Source organism: Tachyglossus aculeatus, chromosome 27, assembly GCF_015852505.1.
Source record: "Tachyglossus aculeatus isolate mTacAcu1 chromosome 27, mTacAcu1.pri, whole genome shotgun sequence".
Classification (NCBI taxonomy): Eukaryota; Metazoa; Chordata; class Mammalia; order Monotremata; family Tachyglossidae; genus Tachyglossus; species Tachyglossus aculeatus.
The window spans coordinates 1,986,715-2,005,118 of NC_052092.1; the positions used below are offsets into that span (position 1 = coordinate 1,986,715).

At 47.9% G+C, this 18,404-nt stretch overlaps 1 protein-coding gene across 1 annotated transcript; it reads right to left on the reverse strand.

Annotated features, from left to right (window-relative positions):
* Positions 1 to 4,088: 4,088 nt before the first annotated feature.
* On the reverse strand, positions 4,089 to 17,195 carry LOC119946583 (ectonucleoside triphosphate diphosphohydrolase 8-like). Its single transcript, XM_038767986.1, has 9 exons — positions 17,086 to 17,195; positions 15,765 to 15,882; positions 15,458 to 15,608; positions 15,038 to 15,197; positions 12,958 to 13,152; positions 10,458 to 10,721; positions 7,417 to 7,527; positions 5,241 to 5,378; positions 4,089 to 4,371 (listed from the first exon to the last, which is right to left on the reverse strand). Exons 1-9 carry the CDS (start codon positions 17,170 to 17,172, stop codon positions 4,168 to 4,170), a joined length of 1,428 nt encoding a protein of 475 aa, XP_038623914.1. The 5' UTR covers positions 17,173 to 17,195; the 3' UTR covers positions 4,089 to 4,167.
* Between the last annotated feature and the right edge of the window lie 1,209 nt (positions 17,196 to 18,404).

An 18,404-nucleotide genomic window follows, 5' to 3' on the forward strand; every position in this document is an offset into this window, starting at 1 on the left:
TGAAGACAAAACCAACTGAATAATACATTTTTGAAAGTGTTCAATTCTTTTTGAATCACAACTGCAGAGTCAGAAGGAAATGGGTTCTAATCCCAGCTCTGCCAGTTGCTTGCTACGTGACCTTGGGCGAGTCACTTAACTTCTCTGTGCCTCAGTTACCTCATCTGTAAAAGGGGGATTAAGACTGTGAGCCCCCCGTGGGATAACCTGACCTTGTAACCTCCCCAGTGCTTAGAACAGTGCTTTGCACATAGTAAGCGCTTAATAAATGTCATCGTTATTATTCTCTGTGCTTTAGTGTCCTCAACTGAAAAATGGAGATACCAATTCTCCCTCCAACTTACACTGTGAGTCCAAAGCAGGACAGGGACTGTGTCCGACCTAATGAACTTAGAGAAGCAGCCTGGCTCAGTGGAAAGAGCCTGGGCTTTGGAGCCAGAGGTCACGGGTTCGAATGCCGACTCCACCACATGTCTGCTGTGTGACCTTGGGCAAGTGACTTAATTTCTCTGAGTCTCAGTTACCTCATCTGTAAAATGGGGATTAAGGCTGTGAGCCCCATGTGGAACAATCAATCAATCAATCGTATTTATTGAGCGCTTACTGTGTACAGAGCACTGTACTAAGCGCTTGGGAAGTACAAGTTGGCAACATATAGAGACGGTCCCTACCCAACAGTGGGCTCACAGTCTAAAAGGGGGAGACAGAGAACAAAAAAAACATATTAACAAAATAAAATAACAAACTGATCACCTTGTATCCCCTCCAGCGCTTAGAACAGTGCTCTGAACATAGTAAGCGCTTAACAAATGCCATCATTATTATTATTATTGTACCTACCTCAGTGCTTAGAACAGTGCTTCTCACCTAATAAACAAAGTTCTGTTTGTCCCCTGCAGGGATCATTCTAGCTCCCTCCTGCTCAGGGCCAGAGAAGGACCAGATTTGCGGGGGAGGAATTCATTCATTCACTCATTCAGTTCATTCAATTCAATTACTGAGCGCTCACTGTGTGCAGAGCACTGTACTAAGCACTTGGGGGAGTCCAATACAACAATAGACACCTTCCCTGCCCACAACGAACCTACAGTATCATAGTCCGTATCCGTCATTTCTTTATTTCCATTCATGTCTGTCTCCCCCTTCTAGATGGTAAACTTGTTGTGGGCAGGGAAGGTGTCTGGTCATTGCCCTCCCAACCGCTTTGTCCAGTGATATGCACGCAGTGAGCGCTCAATAAATACAATCGAATGGATGAATGAAGGGAACTGGGGCATGCAGAGCAGGAGGGGTGAGTAGCCCCTGCCCACCACCTTTTCAGCCAACCAGTCTCCCCCCTTCCCATTTTTTCATCCCCGTCCAGTCCACAGCCCCGACAGACCCTCCCTGTTGCTTATGGGAAAGGTGCTAAAATGTGTATGTGCGTGTGTGTGCACATGTGTGCGCATGTCTGTGTGTTTTGGGGGCGAGAGGGGCCTTGATCAGATGCAACAACATCCCAGGAAAGCATCCTCTCCCCCTCGTCCCCCTCTCCACCCCCCCGAACTTACCTCCTTCCCTTCCCCACAGCACCTGTATACATGTATATATGTGTGTACATATTTATTACTCTATTTATTTATTTATTTATTTATTTTACTTGTACCTATCTATTCTATTTATTTTATTTTGTTAGTATGTTTGGTTTGGTTTCTTCATCTCCCCCTCGTCCCCCTCTCCATCCCCCCCATCTTACCTCCTTCCCTTCCCCACGGCACCTGTATGTATGTATATATGTGTGTACATATTTATTACTCTATTTATTTATGTATTTATTTATTTATTTATTTTACTTGTATGTATCTATTCTATTTATTTTATTTTGTCAGTATGTTTGGTTTACGTTCTCTGTCTCCCCCTTTTAGACTGTGAGCCCACTGTTGGGTAGGGACCGTCTCTATATGTTGCCAACTTGTACTTCCCAAGCGCTGAGTCCAGTGCTCTGCACACAGTAAGCACTCAATAAATACGATTGATGATGATGATACGTGTGTACATATTTATTACTCTATTTATTTATTTATTTTACTTGTACCTATCTATTCTATTTATTTTATTTTGTTAGTATGTTTGGTTGTGTTCTCCGTCTCCCCCTTTTAGACTGTGAGCCCACTGTTGGGTAGGGACTGTCTCTCTATGTTGCCAACTTGGACTTCCCAAGCGTTGAGTATAGTGCTCTGCACACAGTAAGCACTCAATAAATACGATTGATCGATTGATTGATTATTAGGCCAGAGATCAGAGCAGCCCCTTTCGAGTCTCCCACCACCTTCCTCCCTTAGCAAGGGTCCAGGACCCCCCGGGTGGTTCGGTCCTCTGGGCGACTGACTTCTGTAGGGGCCGGGCTCCTTCCTCACCCCACTTCGGCCAGGGAGAAGCCCCCCAAGGAGCCTCGCTGTCCCCCACCGGTGACCGGCTCCGCTTGATTCCCCCACCCTGGGCAGCCTGCCTCACTCTTGGGCTAGTGGACGGTCCTGCTCAGAAGGTCCAGGCCAGTCCGGGCACCCGGGGAACCAGGGACGGACTGGTGGAAGTTGGAGAAGAGAGGCTCGGGAGGCTCTGGGCGCTGATAAAAATAATAATTATAATGATCGTAGTTGTTAAGCGCTTACTATGTGCCAGGCGCTGGGGTAGATACGATGGGGGGATTCACCTTGTAACCTCCCCAGTGCTTAGAACAGTGCTTTGCGCATAGTAAGCACTTAATAAATGCCATCATTATTATTATTGTGAGGTAACTGGGTTGGACACGGTCCCTGTCCCACACTGGGTTCATCGCCTTCATCCCCATTTTACAGAGGAGGTCGCTGAGGCACAGAGAAGGGAAGTGATTTGCCCAAGGATACCCAGGAGACTCATGGCGCAGTGGCTCAGACCGGTAGTGCCTGAGAGTCCCAAGGACCTGGGTTCTAATTCTGGCTCCACCACTTGTCTGCTGGGTGACCTTGGGCAGATCAATTCACCTCTCTGGGCCTCAGTGGCCTCATCTGTCAAATGGGGATTGAGACGGTGAGCCCCACGTGGGACGGGGGCTCCGTCCAACCCGATTTGTTTGTGTCCACTCCAGCGTTTAGTACAGTGCCTGGCATGTAGTAAACATTAAACAAATACTACAATTCTCCTTTCCGTGGGTTCATCCGGGGTCAGCAGGGGTGAGGGTGGGAGCTGGCTCCCTCTGATCACGCCCTGGTGACTCCCTCCGAGTCTTCTGCAAACGTGCGGGCCCCAAGAAAACCCACTTTCAACCCCAATGGGGACCCAGTCCCTTGCTGCTGAATCAGTCAATGGTATTTACTATTCATTCATATAATCGAATTTATTGAGCTCTTACCATGTGCAGTGCACCGAATTAAGTGCTTGGGAGAGTACAATATGCTCATTTTGTGCAGAGCACTGTACTGAGCACTTCAGAGAGTATGATGAAATTGGTAAACATGATTCGTGCCCTCAAGGATCTTAATCTACCTCCCTAGTGGCTTCTTCCAAACCATCATTCCCTCTTAGGCCTTCCCATCATTCTCTTCCAGCTTTGCTCATAGTTTTTCCAAGCTTTACCCAGCATTCCCTTCCAGGATTACCCATCATCATCCCCCCAGGATTATCCATCATTCCCTTCCAGGTTTAGCCATCATTCCTTCCCATGTCTACTCATCATTCCCTTCTAGGATTACTCATCATCCCCCCACCCCGGGTTTACCCATCGTTCCCCCCCAGAGTTGCCCATCATTCCCTTCCAGATTTACCCATTATTCCCTCCCTGGAACACCCATCATTTCCTCGCTGGAATACTCATCATTCCCTCCCAGGATTACCCCTCATTCCCTGCCAAGATTGCACATCATTCCCTTCCAGGATTACCTATCATTCCCTCCCAAGTTTACCCATCATTTCCCCCAAGCCTTGCTTATTATTTCCTCCCAGGCTTACCCAATCTTACACATCCTTCCCTCCCACGCCTTCCCATCATTCGCACTCAGGCTTCCCCTTCGTCCCCTCCCAGCCCCGCGTCCCTGGGAGAGGACAACGAGGGGTCCACGCAGCAGAAGAAGAGACGGAGATAAGAGGGAGCCCTCTTACCCGAACCCAGGAGTGAACCGAGTCTGGGACTGTGGCAAGTGGCATGAAGCCTTAGGAAAATCCAAATCCCTCTTCTCCCTTTTTGCAGATAACGGTGACCAGCAGGACGAGGGCCACCAACAGCACCAGGGAGATGAAGAAGTTGGAGGCCACCCAGGGCTTAAACCTATGGGTAAACTCTTCCTCGCCCTTGGGGATCGAGTTGGTCAGGTCCAGCATGTAGCCCAGCGTCCAGCCGATCTCCGAGTCGCCAGCCTGGGACGAGAGAGGGAGAAGGGAGGGTCAGGGGGCTGGGAGCCCACTGTTGGGTAGGGACTGTCTCTATATGTTGCCAATTTGTACTTCCCAAGTGCTTAGTACAGTGCTCTGCACACAGTAAGCGCTCAATAAATACGATTGATGATGATTGGGAGCTCCCCAAGGTCTCCAGGCTCCCATCCCAACCAGGAAGTGCGTGGCCTAGTGGAAAGAGCAGGGGGGCCTGGGGGTCAGAGGACCAAATCTGAGATTTCCAGCCCATTAGGGCAGAAACCTTGGAGACCCTGGGAAGGGAGGATAATGGGGAAACTCGGAGGGGCAGAGGTGTCCGAGGGCGGCAAGCCCCCCAGCTCCTCCCCACTCCTCCCTCCCCTTCACTTCTGAGAAGCAGCGCGGCTCAGTGGAAAGAGCCCGGGCTTTGGAGTCCGAGGTCATGAGTTCAAATCCCGGCTCCACCCACTGTCAGCTGTGTGACTCTGGGCAAGTCACTTAACTTCTCTGGGCCTCAGGGGCCTCATCTGTAAAATGGGGATTAACTGTGAGCCCCCCGTGGGACAACCTGATCACCTTGTAACCTCCCCAGTGCTTAGAACAGTGCTTTGCACGTAGTAAGCGCTTAATATATGTTGCCAACTTGGACTTCCCAAGCGCTTAGTACAGTGCTCTGCACACAGTAAACGCTCAATAAATACGATTGAATGAATGAATACCATTATTATTATTATTATTCTCCACACTCCTCACACCTCTTCCCTCCTCCTTCCCACTCCTCCTCCTGACTTCTCACTCCTCCCACTCCCCCAATCCCCTCTTCCCAATCCTCCCCAATCCCTTCCCTCTCCTCCCCGCCCCTTCCCACTGCTGACGTGCTGCTTGAACTGGATGGAGTTCCAGTTATCCTTGTTGAACTTGTAGCCTTTCAGGAGGAGGGTGAGGATGTAGATGGCGTTCCCACAATAGTTCTGCAACCTCTCCTTCTTCTCCCCTGGGTAATTCTTCGTGAGCTGCAACGGAAGAGAGTTTTTGCCCCTGACTCAGGCCCCAGGGGTCTCCAATGCCAGACCAAGCCCCCCACGGCCATTAGTGCTTGGCACATAGTAAGCGCTTAACAAATGCCATTATTATTATTATTATTAGGAGCCAGACATTCACTGGCTGTCTGCTTTGTGACCCTGGGCAAGTCACTTAACTTCTCTCTGCCTCAGTGATCTCATCTGTAAAATGGGCATTGAGACTGTGAGCCCCACGTGAGACAAGGGACCGTGTCCAACCCAATTTGCTCGTGTCCACCCCAGTGCCTAGTACAGTGCCTGGCATATAGAAACCACTTAACAAATACCATAATAATAATAATAATAAAATTGGCCCCCCCAGTGCCTCCCAAACTGACATATCTTGGCATATTCTGGCTCACTAAATCAGGGCAAACAATTCTACTATCATTATCGTCATCTCCCAAGTGCTTGGTTCATTCGTTCCATCATATTTGTTGAGCGCTTACTGTATGCAAAGCACTGCACTAAGCGCTTGGGAGAGTACAATAGAACAATAAACAGACACATTCCCTGCCAACAACAAGCTTACGGTCTATAGTGCTACTATATTACTACTACTACTACTACTACTTTCTATGTGTACAGCACTGTACTAAGCACTTGGGAGGGTCCACGACACTAGACTGGATAGACAGTCCCTGCCTTCAAGGATTTTAAAGCCTAGCTGGGGAGACAGACATTAAAACAGATTGCAGAAAAGGGAAATAGTGGGGTTGGATACAGGCCCTGTCCCACATGGGGCTCACAGTCTAAGTAGGAGGGCGAAAGGGGGTTGAACTCCCACTTTAATAATAATTATGGTATTTGTTGAGGGCTTACTATGTGCCACCACTTTAATAATACTTATGGTATTTGTTGAGTGCTTCCTATGTGCCAGACACTGTAGTACTGCTGGGTGGATACAAGCAAATGGGGTTGGACACAGTCCCTGTCCTATGTGGGGCTCACAATCTTAATCCCCATTTTACAGACGAGGTAACTGAGGCACGGAGAAGTGAAGTGACTTGCTCAAGGTCACACAGCAGACAAGTGGCAGAGCTGGGATTAGAACCCTTGACCTTCTGACTCCCCCGGCCTATGCTCTAGCGACTACGTCGTGCGGCTTCTGCTTCCCTAATACTGGTGAAAAGCTTCCCAAGCGCTCTGCACACAGTAAGCGCTCAATAAATACGATTAAATGAATGAATGAATGAATGAAAACGGTGCTTTCTCATTCATTCACTCGATTGTATTTACTGAACGCTTCCTGTGTACGGAACACTGGAAAGTGCAATTCGGCAACTGACAGAGACGATCCTTACCCAACAACGGGCTCACAGTCTAGAAGGGGGGAGACAGACAACAACAACAAAAAAAACCAAGTGGACAGGCATCAATAGCACATAGTGTACATATTTACTGTTCTATTTTATTTTGTTAATATGTTTAGTTTTGTTGTCTGTCTCCTCCTTCTAGACTGTGAGCCCGCTGTTGGGTAGGGACCGTCTCTAGATGTTGCCAACTTGGACTTTCCAAGCGCTTAGTACAGTGCTCTGCATGTAGTAAGCGCTCAATAAATAATAATAATGGCATTTGTTAAGCGCTTACTATGTGCAAAGCACTGTTCTAAGCGCTGGATACGCTTAAATATGATTGAATATAGTATGTTTTGTTTTGGTGTCTGTCTCCCCCTTTTAGACTGTGAGCCCACTGCTGGGTAGGGACTGTCTCTATATGTTGCCAACTTGTACTTCCCAAGCGCTTAGTCCAGTGCTCTGCACACAGTAAGCGCTCAATAAATACGACTGAATGAATGAATGAATGAATGAATGAATGAATCTCCTGGCTCTGTGGCCTGTAATTTGTGTGCCTGTGTGTGTTTTAGCGGTTCATTGTGTCTCCCCTAGTAGACCAGTGCCATGAGGACAAAGGATGATTTCCTTCCTGGATCCCCTCCCCTCACGTCCCCAGAGAGCCCTGCCTCCAGTAGGGAGATGGGAATACTCACGTCATCCCAGCTCCGGTAGCAGAACATCCTAATGGCGTTTTCGACCTTGTGCAGATCAGGCTCGGCGGTCAGGTTGAGGAAGTTGAAGGTGTAGTAGTAAGCAGAGAAAGCCTGGGGAAGGGGTGGGAGAGGGCAATAATAATAATAATAATTATGGTTTTTGTTTAGCGCTTACTATGTGCTGGGGGCTGGGGTAGATACAAGCAAACTACATGGAGCTCACTGTCTTAACCCCCATTTTACAGATGAGGGGACTGAGGCCCAGAGAAGTGAAGTGGCTGGCCCGGGGTCACACAGCAGACAAGCGGCAGAGGCTGGATTAGAACCCGGGCCATTTTGGCCTCTCTTCCCCTGAATCAATCAATCAACCAATCGTATTTATTGAGCGCTTACTGTGTGCACAGTACTGTACTAAGCAAGAACAAAACCAAACATACTAACAAAATAAAATAAATAGAATAGATATGTACAAGTAAAATAAATCAATAAATAACTAGAGTAATAAATCTGTACAAACATATATACATATAAACAGGTGCTGTGGGGAAGGGAAGGAGGTAAGATGGGGACACCTGAAGACACTGCCCAGCTCCTGGCCTCCTCTGTGACTCAATCAATACTATCAGTTGATCGATCTATCAACTAAATATTGAGAGCTCACCTCCTCCAGGAGGCCTTCCCAGGCTGAGCCCCTTTTTTTCTCTCCCCCCAGCCCTACCTCCTTCCCCTCCTCACAGCACCTGATTTATTACTCTATTTTACTTGTACATATTTACTATTCTATTTATTTTAATGATGTACATCTAGCTTTACTTCTATTTATTCTGATGACTTGACACCTGTCTGCGTGTTTTGTTTTGTTGTCTGTCTCCCCCTTCTAGACTGTGAGCCCGTTGTTGGGTAGGGACCGTCTCTATATGTTGCCAAGTTGTACTTCCCAAGTGCTTAGTACAGTGCTCTGCACACAGTAAGCACTCAACAAATACTATTGAATGAATGAATGAATCAATACTATCGGTTGATCAATCTATCAACTAAATCCCTCCCAAATTCTCTTCCATCCCCTGAATTGTAGCCCTCAAGACTGGACGTCATCCGCACCCAAAGCCTCGATCGCTGCTAACAATGCAGCCTAGCAGAAAGAGGCCAGATCTTGGAGTCGGGGGAACTGAGTTCTAATCCCCACTCTGCCAATTCCTTCATTCATTCAATCATATTTATTGAGCGCTTACTGTGTGCAGAGCACTGTACTAAGCACTGGAGTAGATACAGGGTAATTGGGTTGGACACAGTCCCTGTCCCACGTGGGGCTCGCAGTCTTAATCCCCATTTTCCAGATGAGGTCACTGAGGCCCAGAGCAGTGAAGTGACCTGCCCAAGGTCACACAGTAGACAAGTGGCGGAGCCGGGATGAGAACCCAGCTCTTTCTGCTTCCCAGGCCTGTACCTCAGTTTTCTCAGCTGTAAAATGGAGATTAAATACCTGTTCTCCTTCCTATGTGGACCTCATAAGGGACATGATGATCTTGCGTCTAACCCAGTGCTTAGTACAGTGCTTGGCACATAATATGCATTTAACAAATACCAGTTGTAAAAGAAGCAGCATGGCCTAGTGGAAAGAGCATGGGCCGGGAGTCAGGGGACATGGGTTCTAATCCACATAATAATAATAATAATAATAATGACATTTATTAAGCACTTACTATGTACAAGGCACTGGGGAGGTACAAGGTGATCAGGTTGTCCCATGGAGGGCTCATAGTCTTAATCCCCATTTCCCAGATGAGGTAACTGAGGCACAGAGAAGTCAAATGTCTTGCCCAAAGTCACACAGCTGACAATTGGAGGAGCTGGGATTTGAACCCAGGACCTCCGACTCCAAAGCCCGTGCTCTTTCCACTGAGCCCCGCTGCTTCTCTGCTGTGTGATCTTGGACAAGTTCCTTAACTTCCCTGGGCCTCAGTTCCCTCATCTGTAAAATGGGGATCAAGACTGTGAGCCCTATATGGGACAGGGACCGTGTCCAACCTGATTACCTTGTACCTACCCCAGTGTTCAGAACAGTGCTTAGCACATAGAAAGCGCTTAAGAGATACCGCAATTATGATAGAGAAGCAGCAGCATGGCACAGTGGACAGAGCCCAGGACTGGGAATCAGAAGGGCCTGGGCTCTAATCCTGGCTCCGTCACTTGTCTGCTGTGTGACCTTGGGCAAGTCGCTTCACTTCTCTGGGCCTCAGTGATCTCATCGGGAAAATGGAGATGGAGACTGTGAGCCCCATGGGGGACAGGGACAGCGCCCACCCTGATTAACTTGTATCTATTCCTGCACTTTGGACAGTGCCTGGCACATAGTAAGCGCGTAACAAGTACCACAATTATGATTAATTATGACAATTATGTTGCCAACTTGTACTTCCCAAGCGCTTAGTACAGTGCTCTGCACACACTAAGCGCTCAATAAATACGATTGATGATGATTAAGATTATTATTGTGATTATTATTAATCAGAGAAGCAGCGTGTCTCAGTGGAAAGAGACCGGGCTTTGGAGTCAGAGGTCATGGGTTCAAATCCTGGCTCTGCCAATTGTCAGCTGTGTGACTTTGGGGAAGTCACTTCACTTCTTTTAGACTGTGAGCCCACTGTTGGGTAGGGACTGTCTCTATATGTCGCCAACTTGTACTTCCCAAGCGCTTAGTACAGTGCTCTGCACACAGTAAGCGCTCAATAAATACGATTGATTGATTGATTGATTCTCTGGGCCTCAGTTACCTCATCTGTAAAATGGGGATGAAGACTGTGAGCCCTATGTGGGACAACCTGACTACCCTGTAGTCTCCCCAGCACTGAGAACAGTGCTTCGCACATCGTAAGCGCTTAATAAATGCCATTATTATTATTATTATTATTATTATTATTATTATTATTATTATTATTATTAAGCTTCCCTTCTGAGCCCCGCCGGGCGGCTCTTTCCATAGACCCGGCTCCCTCCACGTGGTTCCGCGCCTTGGCTCCTGGCACGCGGATTTTGCTCACAAAGAACTTCCCGGTGAGCGGAGGCTGGTAGATCTCATTGAAAGCACAGGACTTGGTCTGGCAGTCGAATTTGAAGATCCGCTCGACGACATTCCGGCACTTGTCAAAATTCCCCGTTCCCTTCAGATCCCGCTTTGCGGGCCCCAGCTGGCTGACCCACGTCTGATTCGTGCAGGGGCTGACCAACTCTTCGCTGAGGTTCACTGGCTTTTTGAAGTTCTTGGGGTAACAGGGGTGCTGGACCTCGCCTTGGAGGTTTTCCTCCTGGAAAAGGGAAAGGAGGCGGGTTGACCTGGAGGCCGGGCCTTCCCCAGGTTCTGATGGAGCCCTGGGGGGGAAAGAGTTGAGGTTTGGGGTGCAGTGTCAAGGGATAACAATAATAATAATAATTAGGGTATTTGTTAAGCGCTTACTCTGTGGTAAGCACTGTTTTAGCATTAGGGTTGATACAAGGTGATCAGGTTGTCCCACGTGGGGCTCACAGTCTTAATCCCCATTTTCCAGATAATAATAATAATAATAATGACATTTATTAAGCGCTTACTGTGTGCAAAGCACTGTTCTAAGCGCTGGGGGAGGTTACAAGGTGATCATCATCACCATCATCATCAATCGTATTTCCTGAGCGCTTACTATGTGCAGAGCACTGTACTAAGCGCTTGGGAAGTACAAATTGGCAACATATAGAGACAGTCCCTACCCAACAGTGAGCTCAAAGTCTAAAAGGGGGAGACAGAGAACAAAACCAAACATACTAACAAAATAAAATAAATAGAATAGGTATGTACAAATAAAATAAATAAATAAATAAATAAATCAGGTTATTTATTTATAAATCAATAAATGATCAGGTTGTCCCATGGTGGGGGGCTCACCGTCTTCATTCCCATTTTACGGATGAGGTTACTGTGGCACAGAGAAGTTAAGTGACTTGCCCAAAGTCACCCAGCCGACAGTTGGCGGAGCCGGGATTTGAACCCATGACCTCTGACTCCAAAGCCCAGGCTCTTTCCACTGAGCCACGCTGCTTCTCTAGCCACGCCGCTTCTCTAAAGTAAGTGAGGCAAAGAGAAGTGAAGTACCTTGCCCAAAGTCACCCAGCAGGCGAGTGGCGGAGCCAGGATTAGAACCCATGTCCTTTGACTCCCAAGCCAGTGCTCTTTCCACTGAGCCACGCTGCTTCTCTATGAGCCCTTCCTCTAACCTGTAAACTCCTTCTGGGTAGGCAACATGTCTACCTATTCTGCTACACTGTGCTCTCCCAGTCAATCAGTCAACTGAATTATTGAGCACTTACTGTGTGCAGAGCACTGTACTAAGCCCCTTGGAGAGTACAATAGAACAGAATTGGTAGATATAGTCCCTGACCACCAGGTGCTTACAGTCTAGAGGAGGAGACAGGCTTAATATAAATGTAAATAAATATAAATAAATACTATCATATAATTAAATCGATAGTGGATTTATGAGAAGCAGCGTGGCTCAGTGGAAAGAGCCCGGGCTTTGGAGTCAGAGGTCATGGGTTCAAATCCCAGCTCTGCCAATTGTCAGCTGTGTGACTTTGGGCAAATCACTTAATCAGTTACCTCATCTGTAAAATGGGGATTAAAACTGTGAGCCCCCGTGGGACAACCTGATCACTTTGTAACCTCCCCAGCGCTTAGAACAGTGCTTTGCACAGAGAAAGCGTTTAATAAATGCCATTATTATTATGAGATTTACTCCCAGGTGCTTAATCCAGGGCTCTGCACTCAGTAAGTACTCAGTAAATACCATCAATCAATCGATCGATTGATTGATTAAGGAGGAGGGGGGCTGAGAAGCAAAAAAAAAAAAAAAGAGATGGAATTAGAAGACTGTGAACCAAAGATGAGGGAACCGCCATGTGGAAGGTTGCCAGCTGCCGTCTTGGAAATTGGGTCCAATCCCAAAAGGGAACCAAGAAAACATATCTCTTGGTTTACATAAATGTAAATAAATATAAATAAATATTATCATATAATTAAATCAATAGTGGATTTATGAGAAGCAGCGTGGCTCACTGGAAAGAGCCCAGGCTCTGGGGTCAGAGGTCATGGGTTCAAATCCCAGCTCCGCCAACTGTCAGCTGTGTGACTTTGGGCAAGTCACTTCGCTTCTCTGCGCCTCAGTTACCTCATCTGTAACATGGGGATTGACTGTGAGTCCCCCATGGGACAAGCTGATCACCTTGTAACCTCCCCGGTGCTTAGAACAGTGCTTTGCACATAGTAAGCGCTTAACAAATGCCATCATTATTATTATTATTATTATTAGAACAGTGCTTTGCACATAGTAAGCGCTTAGTAAATGCTATCAGTATTATTATTATTATTATCTCGGGAGCCCAGAGCCCCCCCCACTGGAGCTGGATTCATTCATTCATTCACTCAGTCGTATTTATTGAGCTCTTACCGTGTGCGGAGCACTGGGCTAAGCGCTTGGGAGAGGACAACAGAACAGAAAAGAGACAGGTGCTCACCACGAGTCTCTGTATTACTTGCTTCCGCGCCTGGTCCTGCCCATAGCAGAGGTAGCTGTGTGTGTAGATGGTATAGTTGTGCCCATACAACTGGTAGCTGGAAGTTGTGTTTGGGTTTGTGTTGCCACTGAGGGGAATGAAGCTGATCTGGGTGGAGGCACCTCCCAAGTCCAGGGCCCCCAGGGCTGGTGTTCCCTGAGGATGCAATTATTATTATTATTATTATTATCATCATCATCATTATTATATGATATTGGTATTTGTTAAGCACACATACTGTGTGACAGGCACTGTACAGAGAAGCAGCGTGGCTCAGTGGAAAGAGCCCGGGCTTTGGAGTCAGAGGTCATAGGTTCCAATCCCGGCTCCGCCACTTGTCAGCTGTGTGACTTTGGGCAAGTCACTTCTCTGGGCCTCAGTTACCTCATCTGTAAAATGGGGATTAACATTGTGAGCCCCATGTGGGACAACCTGATCGCCTTGTATCCCCCCCAGCGCTTAGAACAGTGCTTTGCACATAGTAAGCGCTTAACAAATGCCATCATTATTATTATTGTTACTAAGTGCTAGAGATTGTGTGCTGTATGACCTTTACATTCATCCATTCATTTGTATTTACTGAGCGCTTACTGTGCGCAAAGCACTGCACTTGGGAGCGTTTGGGAGAGGACAATAGGGCAACAAACAGTGCTTTGCACATAGTAAGCGCTTAATAAATGCCATCATTATTATTAACAAACAGATCCATTCCCCACCCACAACAAACTCACCGTCTAGACCTTGGGCAAGTCACTTCACTTCGCCTCAGTTCCCCTATCTGTCAAATGGGGATTGTGATTGTGAGCCCCACGTGGGACAGGGACTGTGTCCAACCTAACTTGTTTGTATCCACCCCGGTGCTTAGTACAGTGCCTGGCACTTCTGTTGCCAACTTGTACTTCCCAAGCGCTTAGTACAGTGTACTGCACACAGTAAGCGCTCAATAAATAAGATTGATTGATTGATTGATTGATTGGCACATGGTGAGCGCTTAACAACTCCCACGATTATTATTATTACAAGGAAGTCGGGTTGGCTTCAGTTGCCCCATCTGGAAAATGGGGATCGAGACTGTGATCCCCAGGGGACAGGGGCTGTGTCCAACCTGATTTGCTTGGATCTATAAGTCAGTCAGTCACCAGTCAATCGTACTTATTGAACGCTTAGTAGTTTTTAATCTCTTCTCAGTGTTCAGTTCAGTTCCTGGCGCACAGTAAGTGCTGAACAAATGCTTAGCACAGTGCTCTGCACGCAGTAAGCGCTCAATAAATACCGTTGACGTAAATAAGCTGCTTAAGTTTCTGCCTAATCTAACATTGTCGTGAACCTGAATCAAAAAAGAGAATGTGAAATAATTCAAGTACTCTAAAAAGTATTTGAAACCAAGCACGAATTTAGCAAATAGAATATTTTTATAGAGGTAATACAGAGTATGTTACTAAACGGTTGGTTTGGGGTGGGGGAAGCCTTGGGGAGATGCTTTAAAATTCTGCATGTGTTCACTAAAGAGCCAGGTTTTTTTGAGAGGTGAATCTGCCTGGATCAGTGCCTAAGAAAACTGATTGCCAGACCCCCAGTAAATGGAAACCAAATGAATCTTACTAGGCAGATTAGAAAATCATGCCCTGATTTGCCAGTAAATGGCTTCATATTCAATAGCTCTACTTGCCCTCGTGGTGTTTGACTGTGGCGTACTATAAAGAAACATAATGGGACTTTAATGACTTTAATGGGACTTTTAGACTGTGAGCCCACTGTTGGGTAGGGACTGATATGTTGCCAACTTGTACTTCCCAAGCACTTAGTACAGTGCTCTGCACACAGTAAGCGCTCAGTAAATCCAATTGATTGATTGATTGACTGAATCAATGAACGGGTGAATGAAGATCCTCTGCCTCCCTTTCCACTAGGCCACACTGCTCCCACCCTGCCACAGAGCCCTGTCTGGGGAGGAGGCCCGGAGTTGTAGGAGTTAGAGCCCCTACTCTACTCTTCACCCTCTTCCCACTCCTCCAGCGGGGAGGGAAAGTCCCAAGCTGACCTTAGTGAAGGATTTCAGGAGGTAGTTGGTAGTGAGCCAGCCATAACCTCCTTCATCTTTCCCTGAGATGATCTGTGCTTCCCGGAAGTCTACGGGGTAACCCTGGATGGTCTTAGCCACTTCATCCAGGATCTGGTCTGCTGCCTTCTTGTCCTGCATGCTAAACAACCAGGAAGGAAAGGGGGGCATCTTTCTCGTGGCCCAAGACTGGGGGGTGTCCGGGGCCCGAAAACGGTCTCGGCTTTTCGCTCCCGTCCTCCGTCCTCTGTCTGCCCCGATCACGGCCTGTTCCTGCGGGCACTGCCGATGCCAGTGCAACGCCAGGGGTAGAGGGCAGGCCTTCCCAAGGGGCTCCGAGGAGCCAGCCTGTTTGCCCTCCCCCCCGGACACCACTGTGAGGAAGCGAGGGCGCAGGTACACCTGAGAAGCCGCATGCCGGCGGTGGCACCGAGGAAGACGGGCGTCTGCCTCTGCCTGGCCGCGGGGATGATTTTCATGGCCTGGTCCAGACACTCCCGGAGAGAATTCCCGGCTTTCTGTGGTTCGCTGGCGTAGCTGGAGATGCCTGGGCCTGAAAGCCGAAACCGCGTGGGTTTGGCGGGCATCTCTGGCCTGGGCCCTTCTCCAAACACCCACTCGCCCAGCCTGCCCACCCGCTACCTGGGGAGCCACTCGACTAAGGTTCCTAGGCCCTGTCGGTGCCTAGGGGGGAGGACGGAGCAATCACCTTTGACCTCACAGCTCTGGATCTCCGTGACAAGGCCGGTGCCGTTCTCCTTCTCTGCCGGCCACTCGTACAAGAAGAGCTTGGTATGTGAAGAGCCAGCATCAAACACCATCCCGTACTGAGGGGACAGAGAGGCCCATCCATCAGGAAAGGGATTGACTAAGCACTTACTGTGTGAGGACCACTGTACTGAGCTTCTCTAACTTGCCGCCGACCTCTCGCCCCAATCCTGCCTCTGGCCTGGAATGCCCTCCCTCTTCATAGCCAACAGACAATGACTCTCCCCCACTTCAAAGCCTTATTGAAGGCCCGTCTCCTCCAAGAGGCCTTCCCTGACTGCGCCCTCCTTTCCTCTTCTCCCACTCCCTTCTGTGTCACCCTGACTCGCTCCCTTTTCTCTCCCAGCCCCACACCACTTTATGTCCATATCTTCCATTTATTTCTTTCTATTCATGTCCATCTCCCCCTCTTGAATGTAAACTCATTGTGGGCAGGGACTGTATCTGTTTATTATTCTATTATCCTCTCCCAAGCGCTTAGTACAGTGCTCTGCATACGACTGAGCACTTGGGAGAGGACAACATGACAGATTTATCAGACACATTCCCTCCCCACTAAGAGCTTTCAGTCTCCAGGAAGGAGGGGTTTAATACATGTTGCCAACTTGTACTTCCCAAGCACTTAGTACAGTGTTCTGCACACAGTAAGCGCTCGATAAATGCGATTGAATGAATGATACATTCAGTAGTGAGATGTCTATGGTTTATTCATTCATTCAGTCGTATTTATCGAGAGCTTACTGTGTGCAGAACACTGGACTAAGCGCTTGGGAGAGTGCCGTAAGACAATAAGCAGACACAGTCCCTGCCCACAACAAGCTGAGAGTCCAGAAGGGGAGAAAGGCATTCATAGAAATAAAGAAATGATAGATATAGTCATTAGTGGGGCTGGGAGGGGGGATCATCATCATCATCATCATCATCAATCGTATTTATTGAGCACTTACTGTGTGCAGAGCATTGTACTAAGCGCTTGGGAAGTACAAGTTGGCAACATATAGAGACAGTCCCTACCCAACAGTGGGCTCACAGTCTAAAAGGGGGAGACAGAGAACAAAACCAAACATACCAACAAAATAAAATAAATAGAATAGATATGTACAAGTAAAATAAATAAATAAATAGAGTAATAAATATGTACAAACAGGATGAATAAAGGGAGCGAGTCAGGGCGAGGCAGAAGGGAGTGGGAGAAGAAGTGGCGAGTGGGGTGTCTCCGTGGGGCCTGAATGTTTCGGGCAGGGGGTTGAGGGGGGACTCACCTTGTAGCGTGGAATATTGATCTTCCCACACCAGTTGAGGACGAGGGCGGCCGTGATACAGAAGATCAGAAAGGAAAGGGTGCCCATCACAACACGCCTCCAACCCAGCCCCATCCTGCAGCTGGATCAAGCGCTGGTGGAGGAGAGAAGGGAAGAGGAGTAAGAGAGGCAGTATGGCCTTGTGGAAAGAGCAAGGGCCTCCGAGTCAGAAGACCTGGATTAAAAAAAGAAAACTTTAGTGTATTTGTTAAACGCTTACTATGTGCCAGGAACCGTACTAAGCGTCGAGGTAAATAATAATTGTGGTATCCGTTAAGCGCTTGCTGTGTGCCAGGTCCGTTAATTAGGTTGGGTGGAGTTTCTGTCCCACATGGGGCTCACAGTCTAAGTAGGAGGGAGAACTGAGGCATAGAGAGGGGAAGTGACTTGCTCAAGGTCACAGGGCAAGCATTTAGCAGAGCGGGGATCGATCAATCAATCAATCAATCGTATTTATTGAGCGCTTACTGTGTGCAGAGCACTGTACTAAGCGCTTGGGAAGTACAAGTTGGCAACGTATAGAGACAGTCCCTACCCAACAGTGGGCTCCCAGTCTAAAAGTGGGATGAGGGCCCAGGGGCTCTGATTCCCGGGCCCGTGCTCTTTCGACTAGGCCATGCTGCTTTGCACACAGTAAGCGCTCAGTAAATACCACTGATGGATCGATGGTTACTCTGTGCAGAGCACTTTGCTAGGCACTTGGGGGAGTACAATACAACCATGTTGGTAGATGTGAGATCTCTGCCCACAAGAAGCTTCCAGTCTAATCAATCAATTGTGTTTACTGAGCATTTACTATGTGCAGAGCACTGTTCTAAGCACTTGGGAGAGTCCAATACAGCAATAAACAGAGCGATTCACACGTAGGATGTGAAGCAGCGTGGCTCAGTGGAAAGAGCACGGGCTTTGGAGTCAGAGGGCATGGGTTCGAATCCAGGCTCCACCACATGTCTGCTGTGTGACCTTGGGCAAGTCACTTCACTTCTCTGAGCCTCGGTTACCTCATCTGGAAAATGGGGATTAAAACTGTGAGCCCCACGTGGGACAACCTGATCACCTTGTATCTCCCCCCCCCAGCGCTTAGAACAGTGCTTTGCACATAGTGAGCGCTTAACAAATCATCCATCGTATTTATTGAGCGCTTACTATGTGCAGAGCACTGTACTAAGCGCTTGGGAAGTACAAATTGGCAACATATAGACATTCTTTCAGACTGTGAGCCCACTGTTGGGTAGCGACTGTCTCTATATGTTGCCAATTTGTACTTCCCAAGCGCTTAG